General features: G+C 41.3%; 1 protein-coding gene across 1 annotated transcript in view; it reads right to left on the reverse strand.

Annotated features, from left to right (window-relative positions):
- Window positions 1-20,722, reverse strand: part of C9orf72 (C9orf72-SMCR8 complex subunit) — a 32,229-nt gene extending 11,507 nt beyond the window's left edge. The window contains exons 1-7 of the mRNA XM_006975320.4: window positions 20,616-20,722; window positions 12,984-13,469; window positions 11,737-11,796; window positions 7,383-7,478; window positions 6,364-6,428; window positions 4,662-4,734; window positions 2,502-2,618 (exon numbers count right to left, since the gene is read on the reverse strand). Coding sequence (XP_006975382.1) covers window positions 2,502-2,618; window positions 4,662-4,734; window positions 6,364-6,428; window positions 7,383-7,478; window positions 11,737-11,796; window positions 12,984-13,427 — 855 coding nt within the window. The 5' untranslated portion in view covers window positions 13,428-13,469; window positions 20,616-20,722. The remainder of the gene's footprint in view (window positions 1-2,501; window positions 2,619-4,661; window positions 4,735-6,363; window positions 6,429-7,382; window positions 7,479-11,736; window positions 11,797-12,983; window positions 13,470-20,615) is intronic.
- Between the last annotated feature and the right edge of the window lie 1,782 nt (window positions 20,723-22,504).

Consider the following 22,504-nt stretch of genomic DNA (forward strand, 5'->3'; position numbering starts at 1 on the left):
TACTATCTCACAGTTGTTTTGAATTTACCTTATATATAAGCAATGCTGAGCACTACTTCATATATTTATCAGTTAGCTTCATATTTTCTTTGGAGATGTTCACTCCTTCAGTCTACTTGTTCATTTTCTGTGTTGAGATACTTACACTAACCTGTCTGATGAACTCTTCACAAGTATTTTCTCTCATCCTATAGGCTCTCCTGATTGCTATCCTGGTTGTGCAAAAGCTTTTTAGTTTGATATAATCTATCAATTTTTGGTTTGTTGCTTATGATTTTTGGGTTACATTAAAAAAAAAAAAAAAAGAAAGAAAGAAAAACAAACCTTTTCCCAGATCAGTGTCCTGAAGTGTTTCTTGTAATTTTTCTTCTAACAGTTTGTGTTTAGAATCTCAGTTTCCGGTGCCTGACCTAGCTGGATTTGTATCTGGTAAGAAAAGTCACTCTTCTCCACAGTTCTTTCAGAACCACTCCTGCAAGAGACCCCCTTTTCTCTGATGTACATTCTTACTATAACCATCAGAATTCAGTCACCACAAATGAGAGGAGGTAAATCTGGGTTTTTGATTCTGTTTCACTGGTGTCTATGCGAAGTCAGGTATTTCTATGCTACCAGCTTTTTTCTTTTTGCATAAGATTGCTTTGCCTACTCAGTGTCTGTATTAATCAGATTTTCATTAATATGTCAAAATACCTGAGGAATCAGCTTTAAGGAGGAAATAGCTCTTCTGATTCACCGTTTCAGCCTATGGTCACAGTTTGCCTTACTTTGGGCCCATGGACAGGTGGAATACCATGGCAAGGCACACAGAGCAGAGCCTGGATGGATGGGGTGAGGGTGCAGGCCAGGTTCCTCCTATACCCTTCAAGGGCATGTCCTCAGTGATTTAATGTCTCTCAACTAGGCCACAATTCCTAACCTTTTCACCACTTCTCAACAGTAGCACCAGCTCAGATTATATGTTCAACATTACATGTGAGCCTTTGAGGACACCACAGTTCCAAATGGCAGCAAACTCAGGGATGCTTCTTTCTATTCTGTGAAGAACATTTCTGTTCTGCAGAAGGTTCTAGATTGGATAGGTGTTTTAGCAGCAGTCTTTTAATTCACGAATGCTGGATGTCTGTCTTTCATGTGTCCATTTTTACTTCTTTCATTGGTGCTTTATAACATTTGTAGCAGACACCATTCACTTCTTGGGTAAAGTTATCTACAGGGGTGTTTATTTTGTAACTACTGAAAAATGGGTTTGCTTCCTTCATTTCTTTTTCTTAGAAATTTCCATTACTGGAACGAAAAAAAAGTTGAGTTTTTTAGGTTGTACACACTGCACTCTCACTGAATTTATCACTTATAGCATTATTTTGGTGGAGTCTAGGGCATCCAGCATGTTAAGCAGGCACTCTACCACTGAGGTGCAGCCTCAGCCTGGAATCTATATTTTTCTGCTTTGGCAAAGACTTACAACACCGGCCTGAATAAAAGCAGTGAAAGTAGGCATCATTACCTTGTTCCTGATCTTGGACACAATAATTTCAGCTTTTCCTTATTTGGAATAATATTGCTTGTAGGTCTGTTGAATATAGCCTTTGCTTTACAGAAGTAAGGAATGTTCCTTGAATATGTAAGTTTACTTAGGGTTCCTGCAACAATATTCATTTTGTTTTTCTTCATTTTGTTATGCCTACATCCTTAAGAATAACTATGAAAGAACCACACAGTGATCATGAAAAGCTATTTCTTTATGGTTTTGTGTGTGTGCGTGCGCATGCACGCTACATGAATGTAAGCATGGTATGCACGCATGTGTATATGAGTGTTCACGTGTGTTGAGTGTACATGTGTCCATATGGGCACATGTATGTTTGTATGTATGCATGCATGTGGAAAACTAAGGTTGATGTCTGGAATTTTCCTTGATTGTTTTTCCACCTTATTCTTTTTTGAAGTAAGGTCTTTCACTCAAACCCAGAGCTTGCTGGAAAAATAGTTATTTCTACTTAATTATTGAAAAAATTATTAATTTATATTTATGTTTTGCTTCTTGGAAATGAACCAAATTTAATATAAAAAATTAAAAATGTAAGTACTAGAAACAGACATTTTGCATAAGCTTTAAAAGATATTTTAAATTTTTAAAAATGAGTAAGTATGGTACATATCCAAATCTCCTCAGCAAGCAAAAGAAACATAATTACCATTTCAGAGGTTCAGTCTGATTCACGCATGTATTTAAAAAGAAAATACTGAGGCTAGACACATAGCTAGAGGGATCCAAGTGAAATATAAATACTATCCCATGGTGCTTCATGGAGGATACTAGCTATAAATCCATAAGACATACACTCCATGCTCAGAATTATTGAAAGAAACCAGTCCCCAGACAACTAAAACACGATACATTAAATGCTAACAATATACTTTACAAAGATTCTCAGTAATTATTCTTAAAATTCATTTTTACTTGTGGCTTCACAGATGAAACTGAACGGCAAGTATACCTTTAGCAGGCCTTGTACAAAGAGTCCTGATTCATATTTAAAGGATGATTCTGCTTCACACAACCTGGAGCATTTCCTCTCTGCTGGAGTCAGAAAAAGGCACAACGTTTTCACTATCTAGAGAAGAAAAGATTTGGCATTGAAATGTGAAATAGAAAGACCGCTGTTCGCTTATGAAAGAAACTTAGAAATTTTTGTTGCCATCACTAAAACAGTCCCCAAGTAAGGAGTCTCCCCTGGTTACCTGAACAGGACACGGGTCAGAATACATACTGCTTACAAACAGATTTTGTGGCCAGTTAAGTTGAGGAAGCAGTTGGAAAATCAACTGCATGGTATGTCAGAACTTGCTACATTTGAATAAATATTGTTGTTCTCTAAGTGAGCAATATTCATTCTTTTCCAAATTTACTTGTATCAAATTTATTTGACCATGGAGCCTTTATCTCAGTGAGAAATAATAACCTAATGCAATACTTGACCATACTTCTACCCAGGAACTACAGCTTTTCAAGTAAGCAAAGAGCTCTGAGAAGAATCCATGTGTTTAAAGGGAACCACCGTGTGATAGAAACAGACAAACCACATTACAATGAACAACAGGGACTGTCCAAACCTTCCACAGGAAAAACTACAAAATTTCCCTTCAAACAAGTGGATGCGGTGGGGTTTGGAAATGGCGGGCACTAAGAAGAGCTGCCCGAGAGCTGTACTGGGGAACAGTAACAGCCATGTAGTGCAACTATGGGGAACTCTGACCACATCCAGAGACAGCTCCGAGACAGTGGTTTTCAACCACAGTAGTGACAACTTGTCTCTCCAAATGAAAAGATAAAAGACAAGCTATTCAACCTAAATGAAGATGAGAGATGAAAAAAAATTAACAAATGAAGATCAAACCATGGAGCCTCTCTCCCTTCATAAAGCCAACCAAGCCGCCTCCCCATGGAATGTAAGGCGTCCAGTGTCTCAAGTGGAAAGCTACTTTTGGGGTCACACATAACAGTCTAAATACCTAGCTAAAATATAATGACTGGTTTATTATTCTCTCATAAACGGCCAAATGAGAAATATAAATTTGGCAAATTAAAGTTCATATAAGCACACAGGGTGGTTTGCAAAAAAATGGTGAATAACTCTGTAAAGCAAACAACCATCCTAACACATTTCCATGTAAAGCTATTTGAAAAAAATTAGGTTTGTTATAAATGACATGAATATATATTTATGATTCTTGAGTGACTATAAAGATAGCTGTTGGCAGTTTTGGCACTAACCTTGAAGAAATATTTGATCTCTTATCTGAGTTTTCTCCCCACATGTATCTCTTTTAGGTAGCTACCCTGTAAGATTACCCTAAAAAGGTAGTTTTGTAGTGTTAAGACATGCCTACATTCAAGCTCACATCTCTCAGTTCAATGCTGATCCTTCTATAACTTCCGATAAGAACATTAATTGTTTATGTGTTCCCCCATTATATAGATGGTAATAAACTCACATATTTTGCACCTCACCTCCAGAAGCTAAATGAATTATTTAACTTGCTCTTTTATATTATCTATTTTTTGTTACTCTCAACTATTTGTTTTAATTTAAAGTTGTATGTATTCACTCTGTACTTCATGTTATATTCACCAATATAGTTTCCTATTACCTCATATATTCAATAACAAATTATTTAGTAGGTAAAGTCATACAGGCATGAAAAGCAACTGGGAAATAGAAGAAAAAGATTTCATTGAAAAGTCAGGCAAGGTAGTGCACACTTTTAATCTCAGTGCGTGGGCAGAGGAGGCAAGTGGACTGTGGGGAGTTTGAGACTAGCCTGGTCTACATAGTGAGCTGCAGGCCAGCCCAGACTATACAGTGAGACCCTGTCTCAAACAACAACAACAAAGCAAAAACAAAAAGCATTTTTTTTCTCAAAACAAGTTATGATACAACTGAGAGTGATGAATTATCAAAATTAAAGTAGAAATTGAATTCTCACACATTTTATTAGTCATTTTTGCTGGAGGTATCAGAGTAATTTGGTAAAATTACATTGCCTCCTTATATACCATTAGGCTATTTCAATTGCAACCGAATATTTAAATGATAACTCATGACACGTCAGTAGTACTGAAAGTCAGATCTGAGTTGAACTATGAAGAGAATTACCTTATTTACTTTCTCTGCACTGCTGCCCACCACGACAGAACAGCCACAGGTCTGCAGGTGGGAGCTGATGGCGCTGCAGGTTAATGAAAACATTAGCAGGATTACAACTTCACAAACGAGAGAAAATGACGTGAGCTTCGAACAACACTGCATAGCTTTACCGGACAAACACCAAAGCTATCAGTATGACGTTATCGTTTATTGTGTAAAACTGCATTGTCGGGTGCCTTTCACAGACATCAGACTATCTGAATCTTAAGACAACCCAGGGCTGGAGAGATGGCTCACTGGCTAAGAGCACTTGCTGCTCTTGTAGAGAAGATCCAGCACCCAAATGGTGACTCACAACCATCTAGTTCCAAGAAATCCAAAGCCCTCTTCTGGCCTTCGCAGGTACCAGGCTCAGGGACACATGTGGTGCTTATACATATATGCAGGTATTCACACACACATACAATTAAAATACATTTTAAGGAAAAAGATACCCCAGTTAGTTAACAAAATGCAATTGCTTTATAGTAATTTCTTTAAAGACATATTTGAAACCAACATATGAATGGCTGACACTAGCAAACTTTAAAGTGCTTCCAAGTCAAGCTGTTCAGACCTTTATGTTGAGGACGCTCACACCTGGCTTAAAGGAAGAGAATGCAGACATAGAGGGAAATACTTTTTAAAAAACACTTATTCACTTCTCGTTTTTTCAAAACAAAAGCTGGGCCGGGCGGTGGTGGCACACGCCTTTAATCCCAGCACTTGGGAGGCAGAGTCAGGCGGATCTCTGTGAGTTCGAGGCCAGCCTGGTCTACAGAGCGAGATCCAGGAAAGGCGCAAAGCTACACAGAGAAACCCTGTCTCGAAAAACCAAAAAAATAAAATAAAATAAAATAGAAAACAAAAAAACAAAAGCTGGTGACAGTCTGCACTTTGTGCAACAAGGAGACCACCACAGGAGATGGGTACACCCGCAGAACACTCAGTACTGCAGGTGAACACACAGCTGCTCAGTAAGTACTGGCTAGTCCACTTACCATCTCTCATAGAGGAAATATGACTAGAAAACATTAGCTATTGACTACTGAGGGAGCTGATGTGCCTGGCACTGTCCTAAGTGATTATATGATTCATTGCACTCGGTGCCCACAATGACCCTATAAAGCAGCTGCTATCACTGTTCACACTTTATAGATAAGAAAGTGGAGGTACAGCTTGGGGTAGCTTGACCAAGCTGACCCAGCTGTAACCCAGACAGTTGTAACCAGTCTGGTTTTAGAGCTCATGCTCTTAAGTATTAAATTCCATAGTTAGATGGAAAATACCAGTCCAAAAAACGAATGATTTCTATTTCTAGACCTACAGAATTCACAAAAATTTACAATGCAACTCAACTTGATAGGTTCCTAAGGTTTATCTTTAATGAGAATTACAAGTAGAAACCAGAACCAAACTAAAGACCAGACTTCTCTGGGTTCTATGGAAACTCAGCTTTTTTAGACTGTGGAAGGGCTAACATCAGAGATGTCACTACAGATGAGTGAAAGCAGTACACACGTGAGCAACAGCTCACATGTGCAATGCTGTCTCTAAATAACTGGACTAAGTAGGCAGTCCATTAATTTTCCCCATGAAATCTTGTCATGGGTGAGCATTAAGACTTTTATCTGCTTTACTAGGCATTCAGAGAAAGAAGTAAAATTCTTACTTGAGAAGAAAGCCTTCGTGACAGCTGTCCCCAATGTCATCGTCATTGAGCACGGTATCGGCTATCTAAAAGGCACACACACACACACACAACATCAGTCTGTTTACAACCGGGTGGAGAGAACTCTTAGTAATAAGTATGCTGACGTCCAGAGTCCATGAGACACAGCACTCTCGTTACGAGCATCAAGCATACCTATAACATGGTGCTGTGCACGTACTCCTCAGAAGAACAAAGGGGAAAGTTGGCCAGGCAGGTCAAACAACAATTTTTACAACTTCCACCTCTAAGCTATCAGAATCAGGAGACCAAGCTTAATGACAAGTCAGCATTAGGAACAGTGTCTAAAGGCAGCTACACATGGAAATGTGTGATCGAAGTATCAACACATGATCAAAGTCAGTGAGGAATGAGGTACTGGAGAGAGGGCTCAGTGCTTAAGAGCACTGGCTGTTCTTCCAGGGGGCCTGAGTTCGATTCCCAGTACACATTCGATTCCCAGCTCACAACTGTCTTTAACTCCAATTTCTGGAAATCTGACACCCTCTTCTGGCCTCCAGGGCACTGTATGCAAATGGCACACAGACACACATGTACGCAAAACCCAAACACATAAAAAATGAAAAAAGAAATGGGAGAATGTGGCACCCACTCACAGCTTAATTAGCACACTGCTCTTTTCAAAAGCACTTTATTTAATACCAGTTATTTCTACAAATACCTGGAATTTCCCCCTCTTCTAGGAAACACAAAAGTGGAGAGATAGTGAAACAAACTAAGTTTAATTTTATCAGAACATGATTGATCAAAAAAAACCTGTTTGGTCAGAAAATTCAGCATTTTATGTGTGCTTACTGGATTGAAGCTGATACTTCATATGATAGTATTACAACACAATTTACACTATTAAAACAAGAACACACACACACACACACACACACACACACACACACACACACACACACCCATGAATCAGTGAAGGGAATCTGGACAGGGTACAGGTGCCCCACAGCACTTACATCGATTTCTTCGGGGACACTGTGTGACTTCATAGACGCAAGCAGCTCCATCACAGGAATGACTTCCCCAGTAAGCATGGGAATGATACTCTGACCCTGTATCAAACATAATAAAGTGAAGGGAATCACAGCGTGGGTAAGCCGGGCAGTAAAAACATTTCAAATGGATGCAAGGAGTAAAACACCCACAGAGGGAATTGCTCAACACACTCCCAAACAAGCCTACCACTCCAGAAACAACTGTCAGGTGTTTTCATGCTCTTTAAATTTATTTTCATTCTTTTAGGAATAATTTCCTTCAGAAAGTATGGTTTATCGTTTACTATCACATACAACAATTAAACTACAATGCCACACTTAGAAAGGATCTCCTTTGGAATTTAACTAAGACACAAAATCTCTTGTTGAAGGCCACCTTTATATTTTCCTTTTAAAAAGTGGGAAAAGTCCAGCATGAAAAGATGTTGAATCCTTGGAAAGGAACCAGGAAGGCTCCTCTCAATATCCAACCTCCACATTCAAATGGCATAATCTACTCAAATGCATACTAAAGATACCACACAGAGCAAGAGTCAGTAAGGCAGAGGATCTCCTCTGGAGAACTTGCCAGATAGTGCTACCATCTGCGGCATCTCTGAAGCATCACTTTAAGATTGTGTTTTCTGGCATCCAGTTTGTGGCGTCATCGCAGTGTGTGACGCATGAGGGACACCACTTACTCACTACCATCTCTCCAGTCCATTTATGGTCACCTAGATGGGGTGCTGACACTGCCAAGTGTCCCTCCATCTCAGCTAAACACAGTGTACAAGTAACCACTTCTATTCACTTCAGTAGGTTTTCTTCGTTCACTCAGGTTTCGTGAAATGATTATTTAAACCCCTCACATGTATTTTAAAGTTAGAACCTCAAGTTAAGGGCTGAGGATTATAGACCACCTAGTGGCAGAACAGCTGCCTGGCATGTATGAGTCTCTAGGGCTAATCCTTGCATACAAACAAACAAAATCCATTTTCAAATCCCCTTATCATGGAAAGTATTTATTTCCTTTGGAAAATTATCCTCATCTATAAATGTCTATGCAGATATAGAAAGTTTTATTTCAAAAAATTCCTCTTACAGTAATCTCCAGAATAAACTATACATTGTTTCTGCTTTTTAGAGTAATCGCTGAAGTGTCTATTTACAAATACAATTAAGACATGGTATTCAACAATGTATGTTACACTTCCTTCCTTGTTCGGTGATTTTGTCAGATGATAGAGATTACGGACCCCAAACTAACCAGGGCTGAAATTGTTTCAGAGTGCTGTGCCACCCTGAAGCAGTAGTGAGACTCATAATGGAGCTGTTGCAAGCACATTACGTCAGCTGTGCAAATATAAAGCAGAAAGGGTGTGTAGTGGGCAGCCATTCCAGCTTTGGTCTGGAAGTTCCAACCCCCACTGAGGTTTTGGTAACAATCACGCCCACAAGGCGGGGCCAAGGGAGGGCCTGAAGACCCGAGATTGGGAAGTGCCACTGCCACGCAGGCTCTCTTGCGGCTGGGAACCAGGACGCTAGAGGTGGACTGAGGAGAGTTCTCCAGAGAACATCGCCGAACTACTGCTGCGTCTTTCCCTGAACCCTCAACCTACCTATTCCTTCATTTGTAAGTTACGCCATTAAATAAATCTCCTTTTAACTACGTGGAGTGGCCTTAATAATTTCATCAATATCTGGCGCTCACGTGGGGCAAATTCCAAAGCTGGAATGGCTACCCACTACAGGGTGAGTTTTATCTCCCCTTGGGTTCAGGCATACATGGCACTTTAGCCGTGGACTCTCCGGCATTTATCATCACCATGAGTGAACAAACAGCCTCACTGGAGCACAGCAAAAAATCTTACAGGAAAATCACAGAAGAAACTGTCTCCCTGTGTTTCTGTAACTTGAACTTCTCTCTCTCTCTCTCTCTGTGTGTGTGTGTGTGTGTGTGTGTGTGTGTGTGTGTTTCAAGGTGTGGTGGTTTGAATTGGAATGGCCCTCATAGTAGACTATGTTTGAATGCTTGGCCCATAGGGAGTGGCACTATTAGGAGGTGTGGCCTTGTTGGAGTAGGTGTGGTCTTGTTAAAGGAAGTGTGTCACTGTGGAGGTGGGCTTTGAGGTCTCATATATGCTTAAGCCACACCCAGGGTGGCACACAGTATCCTACTGCCTGCAGATCAAGGTGCATTGTAGTGGGTAGCCATTCCAGCTTTGACCTGGAAGCTCCAACCCCCATTGAGGCTTCGGTAACTGTCACGCCTACAAGGTGGGGCTGAGAAAGGACGCTGGGTTCCAGATGCACGGGCTCTCTTAGTTCCTGGACCCTGGATGCTGGAGGTAGACCAAGCAGAGTTCTCCAGAGAACACCGCCGGACTGCGCTACACCTTTCCCAGACTCTGTAAACTATCCATTCACTTGAAAGTTACCCAACAAAATAAACCTCCCTTTTAACTACGTGGAGTGGCCTTAATAATTTCACCAATAGTGCATGGTAGTGTCACACATCTTTAATTCCATCATTCAGAAGGCAGAGGCAGGTGGATCTCTGAGTTCGAGGCCAGCGTGATCTACAGAGTGAGTTCCAGGACAGCCAGAGCTACACAGAGAAACCCTGTCTGGAAAAACCAAAACCAAAACCAACCAACCAAACAAACAAAAAAGATATACAACTCTTTGCCTGCAGGCCACCCAAGGTGATAATCGACTAAACTTCTGAACTGTAAGCCAGCCCCAATGAAATGTTTTCCTTTATAAGAGTTGCCATGGTCATGGTGTCTTTTCACAGCAACAAAAATCCTAACAAAGACACGAGGGATCAAACTGAGGTCCATGCCACAGAGGACAGGCAAATATTCTACACCATACTCTCAAACCTCAGAAATATTTAAAACAATTAGTTTGTTCAAGTACCATTCTGTTTCAGCCATGCTAAGGAAAATAAGAGAAAAGGCCACACAGCCATGTTTAAAGATGGGAGGTTTACAAGGAGAAACAGCGAAAGTGGGTGGCATGCCAGAGGAATAAGGAGAGGTAGCCCTTTCCCGATGGGGACTCGCCTCCACTGATGCCCCTTCAGAGGAACTTGTCTGCCCCACATGGATAAGGTGGGAGCCATTTCATGACAATCATGTTTTTAAGACTCCACTGTCATTCCCTAAGGTCAGTCAGAACCACAGGGTAAACACAGCAGTATTCCCTAGAATCAGTGTTACTAGAAGCCTGGATGGTAGGAAGATAAAGGATATTACCAGCAAATTTCAACAATAAAACAACAATAAAATAACTCTACCATGGAATACATATAAATAGTCTGAGTTTGAAAACTACAACATAAACCTTTAAAGAGAACTGTCTACAGCTGGGTCTGAACCCCGAGGTAGCTACCTTTTAAAACTTGCATGTGCACAGGGTTTGCACAGCCTGGACCTGATGGGGTCCCAGTGCTGACAGAAAGTGGATGTAAACCCACATCCCTAACCCAGAAACTACGTCCAATTGGTAACTGCCCACAAATGAAAAATTAATTTTCTTCAAAAGTTTCACTGGGTATACAAACTGCTCTGAAAGCCAGGCCCCACGCCCAGCACTAGATGGTCAACCCAAAACAAAGTCAGTGGCATTTCTGGAAGTTCTTTACTCATAATGCTATGACAGGGCTTTGTGTTGTTCTCTTATGTACATGCTATGGCTTCCAGTTTTGTGTTGTTAATGGGATTTCTGTGTGTGCAACTGTGTGTGTCTGTGTCTATATGTGTTTCTTGAGCTTTTTCTTTTGTTCCTTTTTCTTCTGTTTATTTCTCTTGTCCTATTCTGGTTTGTTTTTTATCTAATGTTACTTTATTATTATTATTATTATTATTATTATTATTTTTTTTTTAGAGGCCTGTTTATATCCTAATGAGAGAGAAAGAACGGATATAGATTTGGGTGGGTCAGGAAGTGGAGGAGGTTCTGGAAGGAGCTGAGGGAGGGGAAACCATAATCAGAATATATTATAAAATATATTTTCAATAAGTAAATAAATCACATGTAATTTCTTACTTTTACTCTGAGTACATGATCCCAAACTTATTCTGAGAGATTGAAAAAGGGTGGTCAAATATTAATTTGTAGATGTAATTATCTTTTTTTTTTTTTTACTCAAGTCTTCAGATTTAGGCTGCAGAATTTTTTATTCAGTTGATTCTATACAGCTTCACAAGAATTATTCGTTTTCAGGCTCCTCTGTCAAATTACCACATCTTCAAGCCCTTAACAGAAGTAGCACCAGCTGTACAGGCACAGGCAATGGGGAAAATCAGGCAGCATGGGATGAGCACTCTACCTGATCTTCCATTCTCTCTGTGCCTTCCAGGACAATTTTCTGGACACTTTCTTGTCTTTCCTAAGAAAAAGAAAATTTGCTTTAACAAATCCATTTTGATGCTTGTTTATTTTTCAATGTAGATACGTTGTCACGTGTATTTCACAAGCAAATCGTTTCTATTGCAGGTGGGGGAAAAGGAGGGAGACAAGAAACTATCCCGACAAGTTCACGCTCTCACACACAAAATAAAATATAATCAAAGCATCCTTTATTCTACAGTAAGAAGATGAGATCATTTGGCAGAAAAGAGTCCACATAACACCTGCAGCTTCAAAAGAAAATAATTACACCGTACTCAACTCAAACGAGAGTGACTCGCAAATGAGGAACAGAGCAACGGTTGTTTTAGTTTTGCTTATTTCTGGGACTGGATCTCACTAGGTAGAGCAGGCTGGCCCCGAACTCAAGTCCTCCTGCCTGAGTCTTGAGCTCTGTGATTACTTGCCTGTGCTACTACCTGCAGCTACGCTTTTTTAATCTGAATCATTTTCATTAAGTCTGCCACAAATAAGGATTTGGGTCTGCAACAGGTGTAACAGAGAAAACTAGTCTTGAAAAATGCTATTTCCCCTTATAGTAGGTTAGACGCCTTATAAAACTAGTCATGCTTTAATGGACTTTCAGGATGGTATTAAACCAGAAAATAGGACGGAGAATTGAGTTTGTTCTTTAGATATGCCAAAAATACACAGCAATGTAAGTATCAGGAGAAAACAAAATTTCCTATAGCTAAATCTGCAAATTGAAAGAAATAATTCCCTGGAATCCATTTTGTCTATGTGCCCATTTTACAAATCTGGCAAACTTAGGAAAGCAGCTTTGCCACAAAGGGCTGTGTGGCTGACAGCTTCTAAAAATCTGTGAATTTTTATACTTTCCCACAGTTATAAGGAAAAGACAAAGTCACACGAGAAAAGGAAAACAAAAGGGATTTAGAGTCAAAGCTTCCCGAACAAATTCAGACGAAATGTTAATACCGCTGAGCCTTAACTTTTCACTTGCAATGGAGGGCCACTGTCTCCCCTTCCAGTATTACCATGAAGACCACGGTCAGGAGACCAGCTCTCTCTGTGTCCAGGAGACACAACAATAATATCTTCTGTCTGGTTCTAACTGTGTATAATTCCCTAAACTTAAATGTAAATGTAGCAGAAAAAAAACTTTCAACGACCAGGGTACCACGAGCTTGCTAGAAAGCCCCTTACCTTATGCATCCATATCCTTCCTTTGCGAATGATGTGTGTTAATCTGTCAACACACACCCTATGAAGTGGGAGGTAGAAACCAAGTTCTGTCTGCGGAAGTATAATTGATAGTCCGTAAGTGCTCCGATCTCCATTCCAGTTTCCGTCGAAGATCAATGAAACGATAATTACTCCTTTTTCAGACAAGACAAAGAACTTTACATCTATAGCTCCACTCTCTGCATTTCGAAGAATTTCTCCATTTAGAGTGTGGTTGGCAAGAAAAGTTATTTCTCCATCACTGAGAAGTACCTGTTCTGTCTTTGGAGCCCAAATGTGCCTTACTCTAGGACCGAGAATATTATCCCAGTAAGCAAAGGTAGCTGCCAACAACGGTGATTCACCACTTAAAGCAATCTCTGTCTTGGCTACAGCAGGAGATGGCGGTGGGCAGATAGTCGACATCCCTGCATCCCAACTCTCACATCATCCAAATGCTCGCAAAAGCTAAACAGGGACATACAAAAACAGTGATTAGGTTTAGCCATTTAAAGGTATCCATCCAAACCCCAACTGACTTAGAAAAATGTCACATACTAATATGAACAAGAATAAGCCTTCATTATCTCCAGATACAAAGCCTGCATACAATGACTAGATACCTGGTCCCTAAACCATTTCAACTAAAGAACAAAAGAGCCAGGGGAGAACTCTGTATAAGCGAATGGAACCTTACTTGCAAATAGGTACAGTTAGACCAAGGTGGTCCATACTAGAGCAGAATGGGTTCTAATCTGATGAGTGCTGTGCTTAAGAGGAGAGAGAGAAGGAGAGGGAGAGCCGGAGCAGGAATGGAGAAGGAGAGGGAGGGGGACCCACAAAAGCAAAGCAAGCCAGCTGCAAGAAGACAAAGGGCCAGGAACTGGAATGCTGAACCTGGAAGGCAAGAGTACCATGAATTACTGGTCACCACCAGATGTGGGAACGACAAAGATGGAGGTTTCCCTGGAGCCTTCAGAGGACCATGTTCCTGACAATCACTTGACACTGGCATTGAGCTTAGAGTTCACAGAACTGTGAGAGAACAAATTGCCGCTGTTTTAGGTCTCCTAGTTTGTGTTTTCATTATACTGTTCTTAGAAAAGTAGTGAAAAAGCCTGATAGCAGAAATACCATACAACAGCTAAAAAGATGTAAGATCAAAACCACAGCAAACAGGTCTGTCACAGTGAACTCTGGCTGCTAAGGTATGCAGCCCAATACCGCTGATTAAAAACAACATTGAACAGGGAGACACGCTAAACAAAGATGCTGGTTCAGAAGGCAGTAGAGCAACATGAAGGGCTTATACTAAGTTGCTAAAATGAAGAGTTTCAGTTACTCAGAACACAGAAAACACAAGGGCCAACAAGCTCACAGCCAAGCAGGAGCCAGGGTTCCACATACGGATCTTCATTCATTCAAACACATTGCTCTGGAAGAAGAAACTCTACATACTATCTGTATAAAAATCAATCATTCTTACAAATACTCTAATTAAAGGAAGACATGTAATCAAAGATTTAAAGTAGAAAAAACATAACAAAATGGTAGGATCTATACAAGGTAGCAGTACTGGAGGAAGCTAACGGGTGAACTCTGGTAAACCTATTTCTTTGACTGTATGATTACTTTGGGAATGAACATTTGATCTGTAACAAACTGATGCCCATGTAAGTAATTTTATTTAAAAATGTTTATCTACTGGGCTGGCAAGACCGTTCGAAAGTAAAGGCTCCTGCCACCATGCTCAATGAATGACCTGTATTCAGTCCCTAAGATCCGTATGGTGAAGGACATGGCTAATCCTCTCCTCTCTTCCTCTCTCTCTTATCTGCATCTTGTCAAGAGAGTGTAGAGTCTCATGCAAAGGCGTACCGTCTATATTTAGAATGCTGAGTGAGTGTTTTTATCATATTATGATTAGGCACGCAGAACTTGGCAAAACACTTAACTCTAAGGACTAGTTTACTCAGAAATTTTACATGTGCATTTTTAATTTCAGAAATTACTTAGATATGATTTACTTTTTAATGTCAATTTGACAGTCTGAAGAGACAACATATGTACAGCTTGTTTAAAATATTGAATATTTTGGATACAATTGGAACAGTCAGTTTTCAGTGAGGGAACAGAAAATGTAATCTGAATTGAAACTGTAATGGTGCTACTGTCCTCATGAACAGCAGCAAATTGGAGGCCAACATGACAAATTAGATGAACACACAACCATAAAATTATATTGCAAACATTTCCATTCTTTCTTCTTGTTTGTTTTAAAAGGTAAATAATTCTAGGGTAAGCCCAAATGAGAATAATATGCATAGAAAAAAATTTCCTTGAAAATATGACTACCAGTATATATTCAGAAGACGACATTCCATGGGGCATTGCCTCTATCCAAAGGCATTTCTTTCCTCACTGACACTGAAATATGACCTTGTAAAAGAATGTTTCAGAGTTGGGTACACATCTCAGTGGTAGAGCCCTTACTTATTAGCATGTGAAAGCCCCTGGATCCCATCCCCAGCACCAAAGGAAGAAAACATTTCATGTTTAAGTATGTCCCATAGAACATGCAAAATCTATATACTATAGCAGAATGAGTAGAACTTTTGTAGCATTACTAGCACTGAAATTTTCAGAGATGAAGCTTTAAAAATTTTAAAGACCTTCATTATACTTTTCATTAGTCCAGAAATACTTTTATCTACATAAAGAAGCAGTTTTCAGCCTATGGGCTGCAACCCCTTGGGGGTCGCACATCCAGCATATTAGACATTTATATTACGATCCATAACTGTAGCAAAATTACAGCTATTAAGTAGCAATGAAAATAATTTTATGGTTGGGGGTCCCCACAACATGAGGAACTGTGTTAAAGGGTAGCAGCATTAGGATGGATGAGAACCATTGCTCTAAAGGACCCTCTAGTGAACCAAGCGCTATCTGATACTGGGTCATAAACCTTTGCCCTGAAAACTGTCTCCATCTCCTGCCCACTCTCAATATTTATATGCTAATTAAATCTATCTTCTTTAAAAAGGTGAGTAATTCTAAATACAACAGCACAATCCAAACATCCCATCATTATACTGGAAAGAAAAGCACTTCTTAAAGCAGTATTGAGCCCCAGAGCATAATCCTAAAGAATTATGGGAAAACTTTTAACCTGATTGTGAAAATTAAACTATTATGAGCCATTAATTTTATTTAGCCTTATTCCTGGTCTAATTATAAAGAAAAGAAAGGACTAAGGACCATGTTGGGTTGTTTAGCTTCAAGTGCAGCCTGCCACAAAATAGTACTTGCCTCTCACCCTCAGGGGATGAAGTGTAAGCCACTCCACTGAATATCTAAATTGTAGAGTATATATGTATGTGCTGTCTTTTTCTTTACATTTCATTTCTTGTAAGGGGTAATTTACAAATTAGACACAAAGAGATTATTAATAACAAAATGTAACTATTAATAATGCACCAGAATAATAATGAACCATATGAATGTGGTCTCTTCCTGAAATGTCTATTCGACTCCCTCCTCTTCCGACGATAACAGGCGTTGGTACACACTACATGATGAGATGCTGAGATGTGCTGCAGTGAAGAGAGATGAATGGCACAGGCCTTTAGGTTACTGCTGACCTTCTGGTGTGTCAGGAGATGGTGATCCTGGATCACTATGACAACCCAGCAGTTAGATGTCAGGAGGAGGAAATGGTTCAGAGGCTTCCACAGCTGAAAGGTCTTCTGCCCAGTTCTCTTGGAAAAACATCGTATTCAGAAGTTGGTGTCTCTTTTAACTCATCCATTTGTTGCTGCAGCAGTTTTATAATCCTTTGGATGACTTTATGCTGAGCTCCACCGGAGGTCTGTAGTCCATGGCTGTCTTTTAAGACCTTCACAATTTTATACACATCATCCTCATCACAGTTCTATGTCTACATCGCAGGCTGTTTCAGTTTCTTCTTCCCCTTTTTCTGTAGATTAGTAAACACGTTCTTCTAATTCCTCATTTGTGAAAACTTCCCAGTAGCCTTCAGCATTTCTACACATCAAACATGCATGCAAAGCCTTCAGCAACTCGACTTGCAGCTTCTCTGTTAACTTGTTTCTCTATTCATGCACATCCTTGCATCCATGCAGCTGCCTTGTGAGGGGCTTAGTGTCCCTCACTTCCAGAGAACTTTACAACTTACTTATTTTATTCGTGTTTATTTACTCATGATGCATATCTATTCGTATTTACATATTTATTATTACTATTAATTATTATGTATACTGATTTTAACTTTATGTTTTGCCTGCATGTGCTTGCCTGGTGCCTGTGGAGGTACCTGGGTCCTGTGCAAGAGTAAGTGGTCTTAACCACTGAGCCATCTCTCCAGCTCCTTCAGAACTTTGGCTGAAATCTTTGAACAAGACTAATGCTTTAGGTACAACATGCTCTCAACAACTGATCAGAACATGGTTTCCTGATTGTCTTCCACCCACAAATGCAACTTTTTAAAAGATATTAAATATTTATCACGCATTGTGGTTATCATTTTGTAAAATGAATTCAACAGCAAGACCAGCAGAACTTTTATCCCTTCTTCATAATTTCACAGAAGATGTAGCCTTACCATGGTTTTCAGTAATATTAGCATAGCCCCCTCCCCCATTTATGGTGAGAACTTTCACCTTAAAAGAGGTACTTCATGGCTTCTCTTAGGCAAATCCAAATCAACAGTATCATCATCCCCTGTGCTATGAGGCTATTATTAAGTAAAGTAAGGGTTAAGTACAAGTGACCTTATAACTGAACTGTCTACTGAGTGACTAGGAAGCAGGTGGTATGTCCAGTGTGGATGCAATGGACACAGACATACGAACAAAGAGGTCAACCATGTCCTGGGCAGGACAGAGCAGAGGTGCAAGATATCATCAGGCCATTCAAAACAGCATACTGCCTAAAACTCAGAAACTGTTTCTTTTAAGAATATAATTATTTTTGGACTGTAGTGGAATGTAAATGAAATCATAAAAAGGGGAAATTACTATAACCTAAAATATGAAGTATTATGGAGAAGTATAATTAGGGAAGCTGTAGGTATGATTTTACTAACACTTGAAGTTAGCTTTGGTGAAAATCCATGTGCATATAAGGCAACAATTTTCAGTTTAAATTTAAAAAAAATTTTAAAGTCCACAGAGTCTTTTGAGGGAAGCCAGGATTCAAACCGAGTGAGGTGGTGGCTTGCCACTTTATAAACAAAACTCAGGGTTCACAAGGGCTAACCAATACTTCTAAGAGCAATAACCTCATATTTATGTTAATAAGCATGTTAACACTGTTAGCAGACAGGCACATTTGAGCCTTTTTTTTTTCTTTAAACCTGTCCAAAACAAAACAAAACAAAACAAAAACAAACAAACAAAAAACCCAGCTACTTCTTTGCAGGCTGCTTTTAGGATGTCCATTTGCCTACTGCTACTGTGAGGCAGAATTATACCACCATAAGGCTCTCACTTCTTGTAACAATGCTTTACTTCTCCCAGTAAAGAGAAGCAGAGTCATAAACCAGCCTTACTAGCCGAACAGGAGCTAACCAAGGCCTCTGTGAAGGCAGGGGACTACTTGGGAAGACGAGCGTTTGTCATTTACAAATTTTCAATTTCAGTCAAGACTCACACATTCCTGACACAACGCACCATCCATCATCTCTCACGGTTTCTCAGGCAGACTAACCTAACACTTTGGAACTATTCAGTTCACATGGGCAGGCTCGAAAGATAAAATCCTATTCATTTAATCATTCTCTAAAAGCAAATATTGGACGGCCAACATAGCCAAGCAGACTATTTTACCAACTTCTTAGTTATATTGACATTCCTCTCCCGGAACCTGAAATGCTTGCTTATAGTACAGCCTGTAGTGCCGTCTGTGGGATGAAACGAGAGCACAGCCACCTCGAGGCACTTCCCAACGGATTCAGAGTTTTCCCACAGTGCCAACGGTCAGTGAAGAGCTAGTTGGTAGTGCCTCACACAGACAACACTAGTTCTTCCTGATGCACAGACTATTTTCTGAAGTTTCAGTACCTGTAGTAAACTTTAGACCAAAAACAGTGAATGAAAATTCCCAGAAGAACATAGCTTGTAGGTTTTAAATGGCACATCGTGCTGTGCAGTGTGATGAAATTGTGTGCTGTCTGCTCCAAGGCTGAGATTCACCTTTGTTCAGCATATTACTGCTATCCACGCTGTCTGCCACTAGTTACTTCTCTGTCCTCTTGGTTATCAGATCAGGTGTCCAAGGGCTGGGGTGCCTGCATTCAGGCGAGTCTTGTCTTACTTAGCAAGGGTTAAAGTACAGTAAACTACTTGGAGAGATTACATTCACAGAACTTCTATTACAGCATAGGTGCAATAGTTCTACTTCATTATTAGTTACTTTTAATCTCTTATTGTGCCTAGTTTCTAAACTTTATCATGTGTATGATATGTATGTGTATGATAAAAGGGAAAAACACCTTCACTCACACGATAGTATATACAGGTGCTTCTTTTCACTGGGGGCATTCTGGCATGTCCTCTTAAACACAGGGGACGATCACAATATTTCAAATATTCTTATTCCATATTATTATTAACATCCATGCATTACGGTCTTTTATTTTCTGTGCTGTTTCTATATTATAAGTTTTCCAAGCTGACTAATGATCCTATCACAAAGTATTTTCCAGTCTTTTTGAGGGCCCTTTGTACAAAGTAAAAGCACTGTTGAGGCAGACTGTGTATCCGTTTTACACTCCTGGTGATGGACAGGAACAGTGTGGCTAGGGATTTATCCACCTGCCTGGACAAAACTCTACCGGAACCTAATAATCCCCACACCAGAAAGCAATCCCTCCTGGGTAAATTGCACGATTTCCTTCCACTTCCCCACTTTCCCTCCTGGCCAGACAGAACCTGCGTGGACAGACTTATAATCAGTGCCCTTCTCTCTGAAACTGATTACCATCAGTCAAGTGATGCCCAAGTCACAATGGTCACTTCCTTTAATAAGTCTGTGTAACCGCGGAACTGTGAAGCAACCAGGTCACGTCCCACAGAAATGGGGAACACCCTGTCTAGAGCCGCAGCCCACGTTACTGAGCATCAGCACTCCTTGCAAACTTCTGTGAAATTCTGCCAAGCGTGCTGCCGGTCCCTCCTCCATCCCACCCGCGCTTTCTCCTCCCGGGCGGGGACCCTAGGTAGACCCGAATGGGTCCCAGGACCGCCAGCGTTCTGGCTGTCGCAGGGCCAGGCCCCTGGGGCCCAGGCTTCTGGCGGTGGAGGCCGCGCCCGCGGTATTCCCAGCGGGTGCCCGCAAGGGCCCGGGAGAAGCTCGGGGTCGGGGAACGCGGGTGGACCGAGGAGATGAGGCCCATCCCTATCCCCTCCGCGCCGCCGCGGCCCCCCGCAACTCCACGGGTCGCTGCGCTGCAAAGCCGAAGGAGCTTTCGCTCAGGGGACAGGGAGGAATTCAGCCCGAAAAGGATCCCGCTGGTCCCCGGCGCCGGCCGGCCGGCAAGGCGACCGAAGCAGCAGCCCCGCTCCGCTCCGCCCGCCCGCGCGTCTCACTCACCCACTCGCCGCTGCTGCGCCTCCACCGCCGGCGCAGGGACCACAACCGCAGCCCGCTCCGGGCCCCGCCCCGGGCAGCCAGCCCCGCCCACGGCCACGCCCCTCCGTGGCCCCGCCCCCAGCCCACCGGCGTCCCCGATTCCGCAGGGACCTCCCTGCGGGTCTTGGCGATCTCGGTCCCTTCTTTTGTCTTTGGTCACCCTTGTGGAGTCAAGCACTGAGCTGAGGCAACCAATGCGCACCTCCCTAGCACACCCTCCCTGGTCTGCCGAGACACCACTCCCCCCGGGGAGGAAAGGGCAATGGGGGATGGCTGACACTACAAACGCCATCTTTCACGTGGGCGGAACTTGTCTCTGCCTGACGCGCGTCTGTTTCCTAGTGGGACGCCGTAAGTTCCGGCTTCCCGCTTTCCATGGGCTCTGCCGCTGCCTCGAGACGCCGGTGACAGGCTGGGCGGAGGCTGGCTTGCGCTTTGTGTCTGTTCTTCCGAACCCTGGTCAGGGTAGATAGTGCCATCTGCCTTAGGGAAACCTGCTGGGCCCCAGAGTGGTTGTAAGTAGCTTTTGGATTGGTCGGCAGGCAGTGGGTGCTCAACCGATACTTGATGAATGAGCGGATTTCTTTTTGGCTGTATGACATAGTGAACTACCATACGCTCAACCACAGCAAGCACAATTTGTAATTACTCCCCCTCTGTGCGTAGTCACTGCTTTTTCTTCTAAACGTCATTTTTGCTAAACTACACAGTGCCTCTTTTTTTTTTTTTTCAACGTTTGGGAAAACGCACCATTACTTTTGATGTGTTTAATCTTTTTGGTTTGTAAATGTATTACGATTTTCCAGTATAGATGAGTAGCATTTAATATTTTTCAGCAGGTTGTCATTTACAGAAAAAGACAGGGATGAATAACAAAATACCTCTAAAGTCGACACAATCGGTAAAAACAGACCTCTCACCCTGTATTGCACGCTCTTTAAAAAAAAACCATCAATAGCCATCGATCAAGTTCTCACACTGTTTTGTATTATGCTCTTCAGTCTACACAAAGAATTATACTTCATTTATGTGTGGAGTTAAACATGCACCCAAATACACAGAACCGGAATAGAACCATGTTTGGAAGGTGGGGTCAAGAGTGAGGTGCTTAGGTCAAAGTGGGTAAATTTGCAGGTGTGTCAGACAAGTGAGGCCAGCCACCTAAAGTACAAGATGAGGGATATGTTTATACTATATCCCACACCGAAAATTCACTAAGTAGGTTTCTGGTACTATCACACGCAGACACAACACACACACACACACACACACACACACACACACACACACACACACACACACTGTTCATTTGTTTGTCTGTAGTAACCCAAAGCTGTCAAAGTAATTCATTGGATCAGTTTTTTGTGATTCCCACTAGATGCAGAGGACATTTGTTCATCGGATCAGTTTTTTGTGATTCCCACTAGATGCAGAGGACATTTGTTTGGTGCCTGTTGAAATAAGCTCTTCTCTTTTAAAACCTGTCTGTGGTGATTAAAACTAACTCTGTACTTCAGAGTAAGACTAGAACTTGGATTAAGGGCCTGGAGAAAGAATATACCTTCCCAGTTTTTCCTACTTCAAAATTTTGCCTAGAGACAAAAATAAACAGCGTCTGCCAGAAATCTGATTTTGTGCCACATCAGTCCTAGAACAAATATGTTTTATAAAAAATAACAAAAAAAAACCAAAAAACAAGAAAGGACTAGGGATGTAGCTCAGTGGGCATAGGGCTTGCCTAGCATGTATGGCTCTCTAGACCAATCTCTCTCTCTCTCTCTCTCTCTCTCTCTCTCTCTCCCTCCCTCCCTCCCACTCTCTCTCTGTCTCTGTCTCTTTTTCTCTCTCGC

The sequence above is a fragment of the Peromyscus maniculatus genome, chromosome 2, assembly GCF_049852395.1.
Source record: "Peromyscus maniculatus bairdii isolate BWxNUB_F1_BW_parent chromosome 2, HU_Pman_BW_mat_3.1, whole genome shotgun sequence".
Taxonomy (NCBI): Eukaryota; Metazoa; Chordata; class Mammalia; order Rodentia; family Cricetidae; genus Peromyscus; species Peromyscus maniculatus.